The sequence below is a fragment of the Electrophorus electricus genome, chromosome 1 (genome assembly GCF_013358815.1).
Source record: "Electrophorus electricus isolate fEleEle1 chromosome 1, fEleEle1.pri, whole genome shotgun sequence".
In the NCBI taxonomy this organism is placed as follows: Eukaryota; Metazoa; Chordata; class Actinopteri; order Gymnotiformes; family Gymnotidae; genus Electrophorus; species Electrophorus electricus.
The window spans coordinates 35978543-35996299 of record NC_049535.1 but is presented as its reverse complement, the minus strand read 5'-3'; the positions used below and the strand labels follow the sequence as shown (position 1 = coordinate 35996299).

Here is a 17757-nt window from a genome sequence, read left to right as displayed (position 1 = left end):
TGTGTGTGTGTGTGGAGAGTTTGATCGTGTGTGGTGTGTGTGTGTGGAGAGTTTGATCGTGTGTGTGTGTGTGTGGAGAGTTTGATCGTGTGTGTGTGTGTGTGGAGAGTTTGATCGTGTGTGTGGAGAGTTTGATCGTGTGTGTGTGTGTGTGTTTGGAGAGTTCGATCGTGTGTGTGGTGTGTGTGTGGAGAGTTCGATCGTGTGTGTGTGTGTTTGGAGAGTTCGATCGTGTGTGTGGAGAGTTCGATCGTGTGTGTGTGTGTGTGTGTGTGTGTGTGTGTGTGTGTGAATATATAGAGAATTTGATCGTGTGTGTGCGTGTGTGTGGAGAGTTTGATCGTGTGTGTGTGTGTGTGTGGAGAGTTTGATCGTGTGTGTGTGTTTGTGTGTGTGGAGAGTTTGATCGTGTGTGTGTGTATGTGTGTGTGTGTGTGGAGAGTTTGATCGTGTGTGTGTGTGGAGAGTTTGATCGTGTGTGTGTGTGGTGTGTGTGTGTGTGGAGAGTTTGATCGTGTTTGTGTGGTGTGTGTGTGGAGATTTTGATCATGTGTGTGTGTGTGTGTGTGTGTGTGTGTGTGTGTGTGTGGAGAGTTTGATCATGTGTGTGTGTGTGGATAGTTTGATCGTGTGTGTGTGTGTGTGTGGTGTGTGTGTGTGGAGAATTTGATCGTGTGTGTGGTGTGTGGTGTGTGTGTGGAGAGTTTGATTGTGTGTGTGTGTGAGTGTGTGTATATATAGAGAATTTGATTGTGTGTATGTGTGTGGTGTGTGTGTGGAGAGTTTGATCGTGTGTGTGGTGTGTGTGTGGAGAGTTTGATTGTGTGTGTGTGTGTGTGTGTGAGTGTGTGTATATATAGAGAATTTGATTGTGTGTATGTGTGTGTGTGTGTTTGGAGAGTTTGATCGTGTGTGTGTGTGTGTGTGTGTTTGGAGAGTTTGATCGTGTGTGTGTGTGTTTGGAGAGTTCGATCGTGTGTGTGTGTGTTTGGAGAGTTCGATCGTGTGTGTGTGTGTTTGGAGAGTTTGATCGTGTGTGTGTGTGTTTGGAGAGTTCGATCGTGTGTGTGTGTGTGGAGAGTTTGATCGTGTGTGTGTGTGTGGAGAGTTTGATTGTGTGTGTGTGTGTGGAGAGTTTGATTGTGTGTGTGTGTGTGTGTATATATATAGAGAATTTGATTGTGTGTATGTGTGTGTGTGTGTGTGTTTGGAGAGTTTGATCGTGTGTGTGTGTGTGTGTTTGGAGAGTTTGATCGTGTGTGTGTGTGTGTGTTTGGAGAGTTTGATCGTGTGTGTGTGTGTTTGGAGAGTTTGATCGTGTGTGTGTGTGTTTGGAGAGTTTGATCGTGTGTGTGTGGAGAGTTCGATCGTGTGTGTGGTGTGTGTGTGGAGAGTTCGATCGTGTGTGTGGAGAGTTCGATCGTGTGTGTGGTGTGTGTGTGGAGAGTTCGATCGTGTGTGTGGTGTGTGTGTGGAGAGTTCGATCGTGTGTGTGGTGTGTGTGTGGAGAGTTTGATCATGTGTGTGGTGTGTGTGTGGAGAGTTCGATCGTGTGTGTGTGTGGTGTGTGTGGAGAGTTCGATCGTGTGTGTGTGTGTGTGTGAATATATAGAGAATTTGATCGTGTGTGTGTGTGTGTGTGTGGAGAGTTTGATCGTGTGTGTGTGTGTGTGGAGAGTTTGATCGTGTGTGTGTGTGTGTGTGTGGAGAGTTTGATCGTGTGTGTGTGTGTGTGTGGAGAGTTTGATCGTGTGTGTGTGTGTGTGTGTGGAGAGTTTGATCGTGTGTGTGTGTGTGTGTGTGTGGAGAGTTTGATCGTGTGTGTGTGTGTGTGTGTGTGGAGAGTTTGATCGTGTGTGTGTGTGTGTGTGTGTGTGGAGAGTTTGATCGTGTGTGTGTGTGTGTGGAGAGTTTGATCGTGTGTGTGTGTGTGGAGAGTTTGATCGTGTGTGTGTGTGTGTGTGTGTGTGTGGAGAGTTTGATCGTGTGTGTGTGTGTGTGTGTGTGTGGAGAGTTTCATCGTGTGTGTGTGTGTGTGTGTGTGTGGAGAGTTTGATCATGTGTGTGTGTGTGTGTGTGTGGAGAGTTTGATCATGTGTGTGTGTGTGTGGAGAGTTTGATCATGTGTGTGTGTGTGTGGAGAGTTTGATCATGTGTGTGTGTGTGTGGAGAGTTTGATCATGTGTGTGTGTGTGTGGAGAGTTTGATCATGTGTGTGTGTGTGTGGAGAGTTTGATCATGTGTGTGTGTGTGTGTGGAGAGTTTGATCATGTGTGTGTGTGTGTGGAGAGTTTGATCATGTGTGTGTGTGTGTGGAGAGTTTGATCGTGTGTGTGTGTGTGTGGAGAGTTTGATCGTGTGTGTGTGTGTGGAGAGTTTGATCGTGTGTGTGTGTGTGTGGAGAGTTTGATCGTGTGTGTGTGTGCGTGTGTGTGTGGAGAGTTTGATCGTGTGTGTGGAGAGTTTGATCGTGTGTGTGTGTGGTGTGTGTGTGTGTGGTGTGTGTGTGTGGAGAGTTTGATCGTGTTTGTGTGGTGTGTGTGTGGAGAGTTTGATCGTGTGTGTGTGTGTGTGGAGAGTTTGATCATGTGTGTGTGTGTGGATAGTTTGATCGGGTGTGTGTGTGTGTGTGGTGTGTGTGTGTGGAGAATTTGATCGTGTGTGTGGTGTGTGTGTGGAGAGTTTGATTGTGTGTGTGTGTGTGAGTGTGTGTATATATAGAGAATTTGATTGTGTGTATGGTGTGTGGTGTGTGTGTGGAGAGTTTGATTGTGTGTGTGTGTGTGAGTGTGTGTATATATAGAGAATTTGATTGTGTGTATGGTGTGTGGTGTGTGTGTGGAGAGTTTGATTGTGTGTGTGTGTGTGTGTGAGTGTGTATATATAGAGAATTTGATTGTGTGTATGTGTGTGGTGTGTGTGTGGAGAGTTTGATCGTGTGTGTGTGTGTGTGGAGAGTTTGATTGTGTGTGTGTGTGTGTGTGGAGAGTTGGTCATGTGTGTGTGTGTGTGTGTGGAGAGTTTGATCATGTGTGTGTGGAGAGTTTGATCATGTGTGTGTGTGTGTGTGGAGAGTTTGATCATGTGTGTGTGTGTGTGTGTGTGGAGAGTTTGATCGTGTGTGTGTGGAGAGTTTGATCGTGTGTGTGTGTGGAGAGTTTGATCGTGTGTGTGTGTGTGTGGAGAGCTTGATCGTGTGTGTGTGTGTGGAGAGTTTGATCGTGTGTGTGTGTGGAGAGTTTGATCGTGTGTGTGTGTGGTGTGTGTGTGTGGAGAGTTTGATCGTGTTTGTGTGGTGTGTGTGTGGAGAGTTTGATCATGTGTGTGTGTGTGTGTGGATAGTTTGATCGGGTGTGTGTGTGTGTGTGGATAGTTTGATCGGGTGTGTGTGTGTGTGGTGTGTGTGTGTGGAGAATTTGATCGTGTTTGTGTGGTGTGTGTGTGGAGAGTTTGATCGTGTGTGTGTGTGTGTGTGTGGTGTGTGTGTGGAGTTTGATCGTGTGTGTGTGTGTGTGGAGAGTTTGATCGTGTGTGTGTGTGTGGAGAGTTTGATCGTGTGTGTGTGTGTGTGGAGAGTTTGATCGTGTGTGTGTGTGTGTGTGTGTGTGTGTGTGTGGAGAGTTTGATCGTGTGTGTGTCTGGGCAGGGGGGATTCAGTCTCTTTTCAACTTACTTGTCAATGCACACTTTAATTTTCAGCTGGTAGTTCAGTTCTGGGAACTTTACGAGTAACCTGGAACAGACACACAGACATGTTTGTTTCCACCTCCTCTGTGACCCCTCATTGACCCCTGTGGTGTGATCTGTGTGTGTGTGGAAGTGTGTGTAGGAGTTGTCTGGGAGGGTTCTTACCGAACTTTGTTGGTGAACTGCACTCCTGTCTTAATGACCAGAGGCCTGTCTGGGTGCATCGGCATGCACGGCTGCCTCTCAACTACAAAAGCACTGCAATGATACAAACATGCCACAAGGGGGCTATATGAGCTAATGCACTGGTGTAAGGCTCTGAAAGCTCCTTTGTGATTCTTTCTGTGTGTGTGTGTGTGCGCACGCGTGTGTGTGGGGGGGCACCTTTTCATGAGGCTGCGGAACAGGTCTACGATCTTCTCCTCCAGAGCAGGGCGGTGCTGGACTATGGGGTCTCCTTTGTATGAGACCTTCTGCTGCAGCTCCTCCAACTTCTTAATCTGCTGTCTGATCTGCAGCTGAGACTCAGCCAGAGAGGTGATCCTGTGAAAGGGATAAACAGCGAGAGAGAAAGATATCATTAAAAAGACATAGGGAAGATATATGTGTGTGTTTGTATGTGTGTGTGTGTACCACGTCTCCAGCCGGTCCAGACAGATGTTTGGTGGTCCTCCGATACAGGCAATCTGCTGCCTCCTCTTCCAGTCTGCCAGCTCCTCGTCCGTCAGGTTCTTCTGCACAAAATCCATCGCCTGCAGCAGTCCGGCCATCTCCGTCACGATTTGCTGTAAGAAGATCTGTGTCAGTCAGCAGAGCCCTCACACCCCCGTGAGCCAGCGTGTGGACTCACCCTGGCCTCACACCCCCGCGAGCCGGCGTGTGGACTCACCCTGCGGAGCTGGTCCAGGGCACTCAGCATCTGCTCCAGCTGTGCCATCTTCTGACGTGTGGCTGCGGCCTGGCTGTTTCCATTCAGGTCCTGTGAGAGTTCTGAAAAGAGCAGATGGATTAGAGCCCAGCAGACAGGAGAGCGAAGAGACAGCACCACGTCCCCTGGGTCCTACCTCCAGCGCTCTTCAGGGTCTTGTAGTTGAAGTCAAAGTCGTCTTGCAGGTTCTCCAGCATCTTCATCTTCTGCTCCATGTCCTGATGGCAACCGAGAGGAACCGAGTCAGACTCCATCACCAGACCAGACTGTCTGCTACAGGTCCTGCTCTGAGCAGTTCTAACACTCAACACATTAGCTGTACACCGCAGAACAGAACTAGAATACAGTAATACCAGTTTTACACCAAAGGTGCTGATTCCTGTGAACTAGAGAATCTTTTTAGATCAGACCCACGTTTACACTGGTTTAAGATCAGAACCGCATTTCCACTGGATCATATAAACTGCATGTAACGTGTTTGTTTCTCTCACGGACCACTGATGATTCAATACAGATCTCGTGCCCTGCCCCTTTAGACCCTAGGACCCCACCTCTTGAAATAAATATCAGAATATATAATCACCAACAGACCCTAATTTTTAAAACCCTGAAACCTTTATAATCTTGAAAATTTGCCTCAACATGGGAGATGAATTCCTGCACACGATGAGTTCAGTTCAGCTGACCCCAGAACAGCAGGCCTGCACGCCAGTTCAGTTCTGCTGCATTTATTTTTCTGGTGCTTGTAGTTTAAACTACGTAGCTAGTGAGCCATTTTATCTTAGAATATCATCGATATCAGACACTTTACTTTCATATTAATAATACACCTACATACGAGCTCCCTGCAGCCGTCTAACCTAGTGAAGTAAGGTACTCGGTGTTCATCTTTGGAAAAGTGTAAAGTGTGAATGACCTAAAGAACACAAGGCCACCTTCATGCTACTCAGGCTGTGTATGAGTCCTGCTGGGTGATGGGATGTGGAGGAACTGACCTGCACTCTCTTCCTGATGTCCTGTAGGTTGTGTTCCAGGATCTGTTGTTTCTCGGTCACTACAGTTCCACTGGGGTGGGCGGCTTGGCCGTCCTGCAGACAGGAGGTAAAATACATTCACATGGGTGTGTGCATGTGGGAATGTGCATGTCTGCGTGTGTGACTGTGTGTGTACACACCTGCTGTGCAGTAGTGGCTGTCTGCAGCAGTCTCTGTTCCTCCCACAAACAGCGGGCCACGATGCGTGCGATCTCCATGGGTTTCTCCAGGTATTTACTCTGCAGGTGCTGTTTGATGCGTCGCAGGTTGTGCTGGTACAAGACGTTGTTCTCCTGCAGGAAGCGGCTGTACTGCTGGTCGATCTCCCCCAGCAGGTTATGGAATACCAGCGTGGCGTGGGACTCCTTGTTAGCTGCGTACGCCCTGTCAAAACACCGCGGGACTTCACTTGTGCTCTGTTTATTTCAGAATGGGAGTTTCTCCATCTACAGACATGGCAGCGTGAGCAAACCTCCAGAACAGCAGACAAAAATACTGAGACCCATCTAGGTGCCAACTACCCATCCAACACCAAAATGCCCCTGGTCCCTCTCCAGTGTCACACCACAGCCGGTGTTCTCGTCTGGTGTTAGGGTTACTACACTCTGGTGTTCTCAGACTCCTCCCAACTCACTAAAGACTCTTTAATAATAATAATAATAATATCACAGTAAATTCAGTTTATATAGTGCCTTTCACATACACAAGGTCGCTTTACAATAACAGATTAAGGAGAGAAAAACCAATTGACAAACACAATAATTAAATACGGATAAGAAGAGAAGTTATGAAAACTGTTGGGAAAAGAGGTGTGTTTTAAGTTGAGATTTGAAGGAAGAGAGTGTGGAGCAGAGACGCAGAGATTGAGGTAAAGCCTTCCAGAGTTTTGAGGCGATGACAATAAAGGATCTGCCTCCTACAGACACCTGTCTAATGGCAATGGAGAGGACTGAAGTGTACAGGTGGAGCAGTAAGGGTGGAGCAGTAAGGGTGGAGCAGTATGGGTGGAGCAGTAAGGGTGGAGCAGTAAGGGTGGAGCAGTAAGGGTGGAGCAGTATGGGTGGAGCAGTATGGGTGTAGCAGTAAGGGTGTAGCAGTAAGGGTGTAGGAGTTGAGTTGGGTGTAGGAAGGCTCAAGACCATGCAGGGCTTTGTATGTATGTATGGAGGACTTTGAACAGAATGCATTCAAGGACGGGGAGCCAGTGTAGCTGATGTAGACTAGGAGTGATGTGGACCGATTTCCTTAGAAGAAGGAGGGTTCTCACGGCTGAGTTTTGGACATATGAGCGAATGGTTTTGTTAGAGATGCCAATGAAGAGAGAGTTACAGTAATCAAGATGGGAGGTGATGAAGGTGTGAACCAAGGTCTCAGCGTCGTGTGTTGGCCTAAGACTAGCGATATTACAGAGGTGAAAAAAAGCACTTTTGACCAGAGACTTGAGGTGGGGTTCAAAAGAGACAGAGGAGTCAAAGAGTACGCCAAGGTTCCTAACCGTGGATGAAGAACCAATCAAGATACACCATCCAGATTTAATTTAAAATTGGAGAATGTTGAAATTTTGGACTTTGAGCCAATAAGTAAAAATTCAGTTTTTTCAAAGTTTAGATTTAAGAAATTTATGCTCATCCACTGCTTGAGACCTTGGAGACAGGTGAGTAAATCACGAGAGGGTAGGGTAGTGTTGACCTTGGTGTTAATATAGATCTGAGTGTCATCCGCATAACAGTGGAGCAGTAAGCATATAGATAATGAACAGGAGAGGGCCAAGGACAGATCCCTGGGGAACACCTTGAGTGATGATAGCAGTGTGCGATTTGTGTTTACCTAAAACAACATAATGTGTTCTGTTAGAAATATAGGACAAGAACCATTCAAGAACCGTGTTAGTAATGCCAATGGTTGAGAGGCAGGCGATGAGTATGTTATGGTTAATTGTGTCATTTGCGGCACTTAAATCTAGAAGGAGGAGAATACTCAGGTCACCAGAATCAGTAGAGAGAAGATCATTTAGAACACATAAGAGGGCTGTGTCAGGGCTGTGCAAGGGACGGAAACCAGATTTCAAATAGAGCCTGTGTCTAAGAACACAGTGAGTACGTGCCTCTCCCGTCAGTGGTCGTCTAGCTGTGAAGATGAGTTCTTTCAGCAGGACCATCCCGGGCAGAATAACACCCCTGGCACTGTGGGGACACAGAGTTCTCGACGTAAGTCCAGAAGTCTGCCAAGGGTAAGAGAACATCACACACTAAGGCAGTCAAGACTCCTGGTAAGTGCTCACAAGCTACGAACCACACCGCTAGTATTACAGATGCGCTTACTGCAGAAGTCCCTAGCAGTGTTCATGTTTCCTGCATGGTAGGTGCCATTCAAGTAATGGACATTGGGACTATGGATTCACAGACTTTTTTTTGGGACTTGTTGAACAGGCTAAAGACTGGTGAGCCTTGGTCAAGATCAAGAACCCCAAAATCCCCTGCCATCATTGACCAGCTCCGTACCCCATCACCCATCATCACAGCTGCCCAGCCAGTCCCGGCCCCTAGCGTGAGAGACTCTGCCAAGTCTGATCCTGTTCCAGGCACAAGAGTCACCACCCATCCTGAGCCTGTTCCCAGCATAGTGGATGCCGCCGCACGTCCAGAGCCTGTTCCCAGAGCGGAGGATGCCGCATGTCCAGAACCTGTTCCTGGCGTGGAAAACGCCGCACGTCCAGAGCCTGTTCCCAGCGCGGAAGACGCCGTACGTCCAGAGCCTGTTCCCAGCGCGGAAGACGCTGCACGATTAGAGCCTGTTCCCAGCGCGGAAGACGCTGCATGATCAGACCCTGTTCCCGGCGTGAGAGACACCGCCCGTCCTGATCTTGGTCCTGTTCCCGGCGCAAGAGACACCGCCCGTCCTGATCCAGTTCCAGTTCCTTAGCATGAGAGACACCGCCCGTCTTTCTCCTGATCCCGGCATAGTGGATGCCGCCAGTCCTGTTCCCGGCATAGGGGATGCCAACAGTCGTGTTCCAGTTCCTGGCCTAGTGGTGGCCGCCTAGCCTGTTCTCAACAACCAAGAGGTCTCTCAATCCGTTCCTGTTCCCTGTGTCAAGTCTGTACCTGTAGGTGCCGCCCTGGATCTTCCTGTGAGGCTGCTGACTGCCACAGCCGCACCGCCGGACCCGCCGCTGTGGACCGCTGCAGCCGCGCCGCCGGACCCGCCGCTGTGGACCGCTGCAGCCGCGCCGCCAGACCCGCCGCTGTGGACCGCTGCAGCCGCGCCGCCGGACCCGCCGCTGTGGACCGCTGCAGCCGCACCGCCGGAGTCAAGCCTGCAAACCTGCCAGACTGCTGCACTCCTGTATCTGCCACATAATGCCACAGATGCAGCTCCAGTCCAGCCAGGTCCCACTTCAGATGCTGCGGACACCTCACTGCCTGGCCCTCCTCATGGAGTGGACGTAGCCAGGCCATTTCCCGTGCCTCATGTTGGTCTTAGCACCATGGTAAATGCTCCTTTTGACTCTCCTGTGCCCAAGAAGGCGGCTACTGGTGAACTTCCAAAGACACCCAAGACTCCTCTGCTCCCTGAGGCTATTGTGTCTGCCCCAGTGACTGTTTCACCTGTTACCCCAGTTCCTGTGTTGCCTGTCATGTTCCTGTCCATACGTCCATGCCTGTTTTTGTTTCTGTGTTTAAACCTGTAACCCTGACTCGTGGCATCCCCTGTGGCAGGTTACCCTGCTCGTGCCAGTTCCTGTGTTCCTGTGCCCTCGTGCCCTCGTCAGTCATGGTCTACGTGATCTCTGCGCAGAGCCACAGCTGTATGTCCCCGACCAGCAGCTGCCCTCTACTTTCCTCCCGTATCTCCGTGTCCATCTCCAGTCCCACTCCTTTTCCCAATCTGGCTCCTGTTCCCCTGCTTGCCGCGACTCCCGTTACTGTCCAGGGTTTGGTCCTGAGTCCCGTGCCCGTAGTCTTGCCCCTGGACCCGTCGACTCCTGCCTCTGTCTCTGCCTCTATGTCTACGGCTAGTGTTGGTCCTTCGTTTGTCCCTCGTTTTTTCCTGGCTTCTGCTTTCTTTTCTGGCTTCTCTTCTTTAGTTAGTTTTACACTTCAGGAGTTGTGCGTTAAGGGGGGGTACTGTCAGGTCTGCAAACCTGAGCATTTCTCTAGCAACCATGTCACTTCCGTGTTTTCGTCAGTTTCCATGGTTCCGTGTCTCCTCGCCTTTGTCCAGCTGTCCCTAATTTACTTGGCTATGTAAACCCCATTCCTGCATCTCTTGTTTGTCGTTCATTCATTGTCATTCTTTGTCTCTCTCTGTTTTGGTAAAATGCGTTTCTGGTAAGATCCCATTTGTCATAGGTCCTCACTCGTGTGTTTGGTTAGATATCGTTAGTCTTCCATCTTCGCTCACACGTTTAGTATTTTCTCCGTTTGCTCTTGCTTCTTGTTACTATGTTACCTCGCTATCCATGTTGCTTTCCTCATTTAGTTCTGTTATCTGTATCTTTGTTGTGAATATTGTTCATCTTACGTAGCCCGGTTCTGTTACTCCTGCTTGCTTAGTCTTAATGCTCATCGTTGTATTTATTATTGTTGTTCTTCGTTAGTCTTTCCTAAGTGTACACCCCTTTTTCCAGTTCCCGTACTCACCTTGTTAGCCTGTTTTCTTATGTTGACCTGTCTGTTATTAAACCTCTTATTTATTTATTCCATTCTTTCACTCTCTTTATGACATCCCTCGTTAATTCTGTTCTGCATAACATCCACGGCGCCGGCACCTTGCAAGTGTGTTCGCACCCCTCCCGCATTACACTGTGTATTTAAGAAAGAAAAAGTTGTAGCTTCTCAACTGCAGTCTAATACCTTGGCCGGAGAAGGGAGATTGGAAATGGGCCGGTAATGATCAAGAAGTGCTGCATTTATTCCAGGTTTTTTAAGAATGGGTTTCATAGCTGAGGTTTTGATGAGATGACAGATGGGAGCAGAAATAGTAGAACAACAGGAGTGGGGGCAGGACCAAGTTGGCAGGTAGAGGAATTAGATTTTGTTATAATCTCAGAGATTAGGGAAGGTTGGGTTAGAGGAAAGGCAGAAAATTGTTCAGCAGCAGCGGTGAGACAGGTGTCTGCGTAAGAAGGGAGAGCAGGGGAAAAACTGGTTAATTTCGGTGATTTTTTCATTAAAGAATCTAACAAACCTTCACATTGTTCGACAGTTCTAGATGGAGAGAAAGATGGAGGCTAATAGTGGAAAAGAGAGTTTTGGTCTTATGTCCGGGACCATTGATAGCAGAGGAAGTAAAGTGTGAGTGGGCAGTATTTAGAGCTGACCTATAATTAAGCATATGGTCAGAATAAGCTACTTTATGAACAGTGAGACCAGTTCTCTTATAGAGGCAATCAAGGCGCCAACCTTTGGTTTTCAGGGTACGTAACTCAGGGGTAAACCATGGAGAAGAACGACCAGAGAGAACCTGCCTGGACTTGAGAGGTGCTACCTGTTCAAGTATCTCAGAGATGGAAACGTTATATAGAGGAAACATCATCAGGGGAGAAGAGTGGAGGTGAGCAGAGAGTGAGAGGGTCAACAGCTCTGATTACAGAAAGAGATGAGGGATTTAGTGCATGGCCGAGTGACTGAGATGCTAGCAGTGGGTGCAATATGTTTATGATCAGAGACACCAATTAGCCATCCAGTAACAGAAGTAGTATCTAAACCAGAAGAGCAGATTAAATCTAAGGTGACCATGAGAGTGGGTAGGAAAATCAACAATCAGTGTCAACATGGATATTAAAGTCTTCTAGCACACCCATCGCTGAACACATTGCACTGGACAGAATGAGAAGCTCACTGAATTCTGACAGAAAGTCTGAAGATGCACTGGGTGGTCAGTAGATTAACAAAAACAGTACTGGTAAGGAAACAACTTCAACACCAAATATTAAAATGAGGAGACCTCATAAAAGAGACATTAAGAGTGTTATTATAGACAGCAGCCAGACCAACACCTCTCCCGAGGCTCTGGGCTCAGCCAAACAATTATGGCACTGGGTGTTAGTAAGTTGAGATGTAAGTAGTCCTCAGGTTACTGCCAAGCCTCAGTAAGAAAGAATAAGTCACAATTGTTTTGCACAATGAGATTGTGGCATATGGAGGCTTTATCCATGAGGTAGTGGCAGTTTAGCAATGCACAGTTCCATTTATTAGTTCTAGAGGTTTCCAGGGGCTGGGAGACGCCGTGAGGGAGGGGGCGAAGAACATCAAAGTTAACTCTCTCGGTGCAGGAGGGGGGGGGGGGGTTCACTGGTGTCATCCATTTGTCCAGAAAACAGGAATAGAGTCAGATGAGCGGTAAGTAGAGGCCGAGGTCTATAGGATGCCAAGTGACTAGCATAGCATGTAGGTGGAAGAGTCCAGCGATAGCCTTAACAGAAGCTGCGGAGTTGTAACAGCGTGTATTGGAGCAGCATAGCCCAGTAGTGACAGGCAGGTACACCAGCCACAAACACTCCAAGGCAAAGAATAGAAAAAAAGACACCGCATACAACCGGAAAAGATCATGGAAGATCTTTATTGACAGAGAACCAGTCCGCAAAGGTAGAAAAAGCCGTGGCCAGTGCGACTCGGACCCATTTACCATGCTACGTTAGCCATCCTGCTATACCAATCAACAAGCAGCCCAAGAACAGCAAGGACCCACATTGCAACCAAAAATATCAAAGTGCTGGCAGCCAACAACTTTACAGAGCGGTTAAAACCACCCAGTAAAGAAGCAGGGAGACGACTCACAGCAGGAAGGCAGGTAAGGTCAAGACAGAGACACCCACCCACCCACACACACAACATAAACCAAAAAAAATGTAATCAAATTATGATCCATGAAAGAAAAACACCGCCGCAAAGAGTAAAAAATCCGGCGAGAAGCAGCAGCAACAAACGCTAAGTGTATTCCCACTCGGAAATGACTGTGAAGGCACCACACCCTGTGTGAGGTTCAGGTATGTTGCTTTACTGGTGATTCAGACTTTCCAGCAGTATTTAATCCAAGCAGGAACCTCTAGAATGTTGTCCAGACTGCATTACAACAGTAACGATATCATTATATGTGCACACTTCCCACAAACACGTTTCTGACAGAAAAACCTTCCTTCTACAGGGCACATGATTTCACCCACTGGTGTCCACACAAAGCACACGTCCAGCTGAAATATGAGCCGTTATGGGGAGTTTCCTCGTCTCTGCCATGTTTAGAACCAGGATAGAACCATAAGAAAACCCTCATCACACCCGTGCCTTCTCAAGTTCGGATACTTCTGAAGGCACTCAGGCACATCTTTGCTGAAACTCAGCCTCCAATATCTCCAGTGAACACAAGACACATCTGTCCCCAGACAATAACATGGTGGTGTAGGAATCCATCTTTGTTAGTGAAGAAAAGCACTAGTCTCTGTGTTAGGGGCAGTCAGGAATACTGGGGTTAGGGATAGTCAGGAATTCTAGGGTTAGGGATAGTCAGGAATTCTAGAGTAAGTCAGGAATACTGGGGTTAGGGTTAGTCAGGTGTGCGTACCAGTCTTGGCTCTCAATCCAGGGTGCCAGAAACTGGCGGAGCTCCATGGGGAAGCTGTCACTGTACAGGTGGTACAGCTGCTCCACGTAGCGTGTCTCCAGCTGTTGTAACTGGTTCCACTGGGCCATTCTGACCTGAGAGAGAGAGAGAGAGAGAGAGAGAGAGATAGATTCACTTCATGCTTTCATGTGCAAAATACGAAACTATCTGTGCAGAAACGATTCTGAAACAAGTCCTCACATTGTCTGATACGGAAAAACTGAAAATATTAGTGAAGGGAAACACACACACACACACAGTGGATAGAGAGATGGGGAAGGGAAAGACAAACAGTAGCAGACAGACAGAAGATTTTGACCTTAACCCTTTTATGTGAATGATAAAGATCAGAAACTTGTTTACACTGCACTATACTGCTCTATACCGCTCTATACTGCACTATACTGCTCTATACCGCTTTATACTACACTATACCGCTCTATACTGCACTATACCACTCTATACTGCACTATACCACTCTATACCGCTTTATACTATACTATACCGCTCTATACTACACTATACCACTCCATATTGCTTTATACTGCACTATACCACTCTATTCTACACTATACTGCTCTATTCTACACTATACAGTACTACATCACTAGACTGTCTGATATACAGGGCTATTCACTCAGACTGCCACGATTCTGGTAGATGTTTCCTCAGGACTGAGAAGAAATGCAGCGTCTGCCTGGAGAGATCACCACAGTGCACACACACTCACCCACATACACACACACACAGTGCTGAGCCAGCATTACCACTCTGATCAGTGGCAGGCAATCAGCCAGCAAATAGACGCATCCGTTTTCAGAGGAAACCTCAGAGATGTTTCAACCTCCAGCTACACAACGCCGCATTTGCACACATCCTGTCCAACACACTATGGCTCGACTCGCCCACCTCACACACACATGCACACAGAGACACACGCACACATGCAGACACACACACAAACACCTGAGGAACACCTGTACATTCATGCATTCCCATCTCACCAGGGTCATGGTGATCTGACCTTCTACCCTTCCCCCGCGCCTGCCCATGGTGTGATATCACTAATGAACCGACAGCAGCAACTTTCCACCTCTGAGGCTGTGACAGTTTTATCGTGTAACAGTCGGGACGGGTCATAGTCTGGTTCTTGTGTAATAAATGCGCTCAGTTTTTATGGACAGATGAGCAGACTTGTGTTGGCTAAGCAAAATAGCTTAATACTGCAGAATTGCTTGTAGGACTGTGAAAATCTCCCCTGGGAGGGGGGGAGGTCCAGCATCATCTGGCAACCCTTCTCAGTGTAAAGTGTCAGATTTCTTACAGAGCAGGCCAGACAGACACAGGCCTTAGAGATCTGGACAGACACCCTAAAGGTCACAATGAAAAGAAGATGAAATCAATACAGTGGGAGACTAAAAGCACCTTCACAGAATCAAAATAAAAGAAAGAAAAAGATCATATCCATGTTCCTGTTCCATGAGACACCAGGAGAAAGCAGGAGAACATGTCCGAGAGGAGAAGGAAGAAGGAAGGCTTAAACCACAGTGAAGCCACCGTAGATCAGAGACGCAGATGTGGGTGGAGCTACCAGCAGAGGGAGGGGCTGCAGGGATGTGGCCCTGCACATGTTGCATTAGTAAAGAGGCACGCCCAACGGAGACCAATCACAAAGGCCTGTCCAGCCCTACAATGTCACCTACATACCTAACACACATCAACTACAGTCTTAATACCTGTTAACTACAGTCTTAATACCTGTTAACTACAGTCTTAATACCTGTTAACTGCACACAAACACACATTAAAACTGTTTGAAAATACAGTTCAAAACAGGTAAAGAATGAAAGTATAAAATGGCAAGTGTGGGATTTAAACTAGTACAGGGAGGCAGCGTTCTGTCTGAACAGATTACAAAGCAGAATTCATCTCATTAATGGAATCTGTAAAAGCTTGGGTTAACGTTTGTGAAGAGAAAGCGTAAGTGAAAGTTCTCTCTGGTGTGTTTGCCTTGGGTGATATTCTCAGCACACGAATGGATGAATCCTGTGAGCAATCAAGATGAATCTTCAGGAAAAAGCAAATTCTGCTACCAGGACCATGGGGAGAGGATGGAGACATGACCATGCTCCTCCTACCAGTTCATGTAAAAAAACAAGTCTTCAAGCCCAAGAAAGGTTGTAATTAATGATGAGTACAGCTTAAGAACACAAGACTTATACACAGCTTCATGTACGACACGTTACTAGAATAAAGGCCATGACTAAGGTCACGGAAATTCGGCTTATGAAAAACCAGTATAGTCAGGTTTAACTCTACTGGCACAGGGAGACATGTCTGCATTTGGGCCCCTGTTCACCCAGCCTACTGTGCACAATATCTTCAATATCTCCCATATCTATTGTGTAGAATGTCTCCAGTTCATTAGAGAGCTGGCTGTTAGATGTTAACAGGAACCTCTCGAAAGAGCTTCCTGAATGCGAGTCAAATCCAAAGATGCCACAGTTAGGAGAAACTGTCCATTACCAAGAACAGATTTCAGTGAGTAAACCTCAAATCGCACATTACAGTTTAGCAGCTCAGTTACTCTATTTTAACTCCAGACGTACTTAGTTATTAATGTTAAGGTATTTTATCAGCTACCATCATGAATTAATAAGTTACCATGTTGAGGCAAATATGAAGTGAAATTAGATGGTGAGGAATGAGAGCTTGGACTGGACTGGACGACATCTCTCGTTAACACACAAACTGGTGTGCTGGACAACAATACGCAGGTTTGGACAATCAGCTTGAAAAATCATCTTGTTTTCACATTGTTCTCAAATGATGACTCTAATTAGAACACAGCACACTGGTCTCCACACTGGTCTCTACTAAGCCATACCACACATGCATGTATGTCTAGATCTGTCACAGCGCCCCCTATGGAACCCATGGGAAATGCTTCTTGGTGCGTATATTCAGAACAGTAGCTACAGAATTCCAGATGAAATACTTCCAGCGGAAGTATTTCAGGGTAAATGATTCCCGTAAGCATTTCTTTATATTGCAGCATCATTAGTAAACATGAAGGAACAAAACATGATGGTGAGATAAGACTGTCCTTTCATAATGCCAGTATAAAAATAAAAAGTCATACAATAAACTCGAGAACTCTAACAAGGCAGTATATCCAGGCTTGTGCTGATCTGTGCTCACTCTTCTTCTCTGGTAGTTCCATGTGCTTGTATGTGACTTGTAGCCCTGGTTAAGCCGGATAGATGCCCGTGTGGGGTACAGAGCAGGTCACTCTGGCGATACCACACTAACAGCCATTGTCTCACACTTCAGCCAACATGAAACACAACCAGTCAAAACCGGAGAGGCAGGAGGACCTGACGCCAAGACTGACACACGAGGATTCCCTCGGTCCACATACTGGAAGGGGTGACGTAATGGGGCATTTGAACGAGGGGCCGTCCCGACTGAGATGGAGGGAGTAAGAGGAGTCATTCCGTTTAAACTGAGAGAATGTGGAAGTTATCGGAGCTGGGTTTGTTGTGCTGGTGAAACACGCTGCGGTTGGTCTTCACGCAGAAACAAGCACAGGGGAGAGAGAGAACGCGCTGATAACGAGGACAGACAAGCGATCAGGGTCTTTGAGAGAGAGGGAGCTGATAAAGACACAGAGCGGTGCTCAGGGTGCTGGTAAAGAGCCCCAGCTCTCCTGCTGTTGTTGTGCCCGGAACACTGACACACGTACAGAGAGACTGGATGTTGTAACAGAGTTCCTCGCGTGTAACCTACTGTAGGTAGGTACCTAATGACATTAAAGAGACACACACGCACACACACACGCACGCACACGCGCACACACGCACACGCGCACACGCGCGCGCACAAACACACAAACACACACACACATACACACACATACACACATACACACATACACACACATACACACACATACACACACATACACACATACACACACATATATATACACACGACCCGAGGACGTGACCCGAGGACAACACTGTGGCACCGCGAGGCGGCTACTTACCCTCGCCGGACGCGTCGCGCGGTTCAGAGAGACGAGCTACACAGCACACGAGCCCACGCGCACTTAGGACCTCACTACACTTACTACGGTACGGTTCCGCGAGCCCGCGAGCAGAACTTCAGCGCCACAGCCAACAGCACGAGATACAGCCGTCTATCTGAGCAGGGCGGCGCGAGACCAACTTTACTAACATGACTGACAGGTCTTTGAGGAATTGCTGCGCAAGGAAAGAATCTCATCCAATCAGCGTGCTTGTTTGGTGTTAAAGGGCGGGCCTTAGGGCCTGCTGCGTGTGTGTGCGCTCGTGTTTATGCCCTGGGTTGGTGGGCTGTTCCCATCACTACCTCCTCCCCTGCTACTGCGCCGTGAAGCGCGGACAGCGGAGGGAGGTCGTCGGTGTTCCCGGAACAGCGCGGCTGGAAGTCATCTGAGTTACTGGCAGCAGTTACGTCATCAGA

The 17757-nt window shown here is 47.7% G+C and overlaps 1 protein-coding gene across 6 annotated transcripts in view; it reads right to left on the bottom strand.

Moving 5' to 3' along the window:
- Nucleotides 1-17477, bottom strand: part of stat3 (signal transducer and activator of transcription 3 (acute-phase response factor)) — a 34290-nt gene extending 16813 nt beyond the window's left edge. For all 6 annotated transcript variants that reach the window (XM_035523751.1, XM_035523754.1, XM_035523763.1 and 3 more), the window contains exons 1-10: nucleotides 17300-17477; nucleotides 13213-13346; nucleotides 5790-6033; nucleotides 5611-5703; nucleotides 4752-4833; nucleotides 4577-4677; nucleotides 4321-4472; nucleotides 4072-4230; nucleotides 3853-3945; nucleotides 3674-3733 (exon numbers count right to left, since the gene is read on the bottom strand). In XM_035523751.1, the coding sequence (XP_035379644.1) occupies nucleotides 3674-3733; nucleotides 3853-3945; nucleotides 4072-4230; nucleotides 4321-4472; nucleotides 4577-4677; nucleotides 4752-4833; nucleotides 5611-5703; nucleotides 5790-6033; nucleotides 13213-13340 (1112 nt within the window). In that variant the 5' untranslated portion in view covers nucleotides 13341-13346; nucleotides 17300-17477. The remainder of the gene's footprint in view (nucleotides 1-3673; nucleotides 3734-3852; nucleotides 3946-4071; nucleotides 4231-4320; nucleotides 4473-4576; nucleotides 4678-4751; nucleotides 4834-5610; nucleotides 5704-5789; nucleotides 6034-13212; nucleotides 13347-17299) is intronic.
- Nucleotides 17478-17757: the final 280 nt, after the last annotated feature.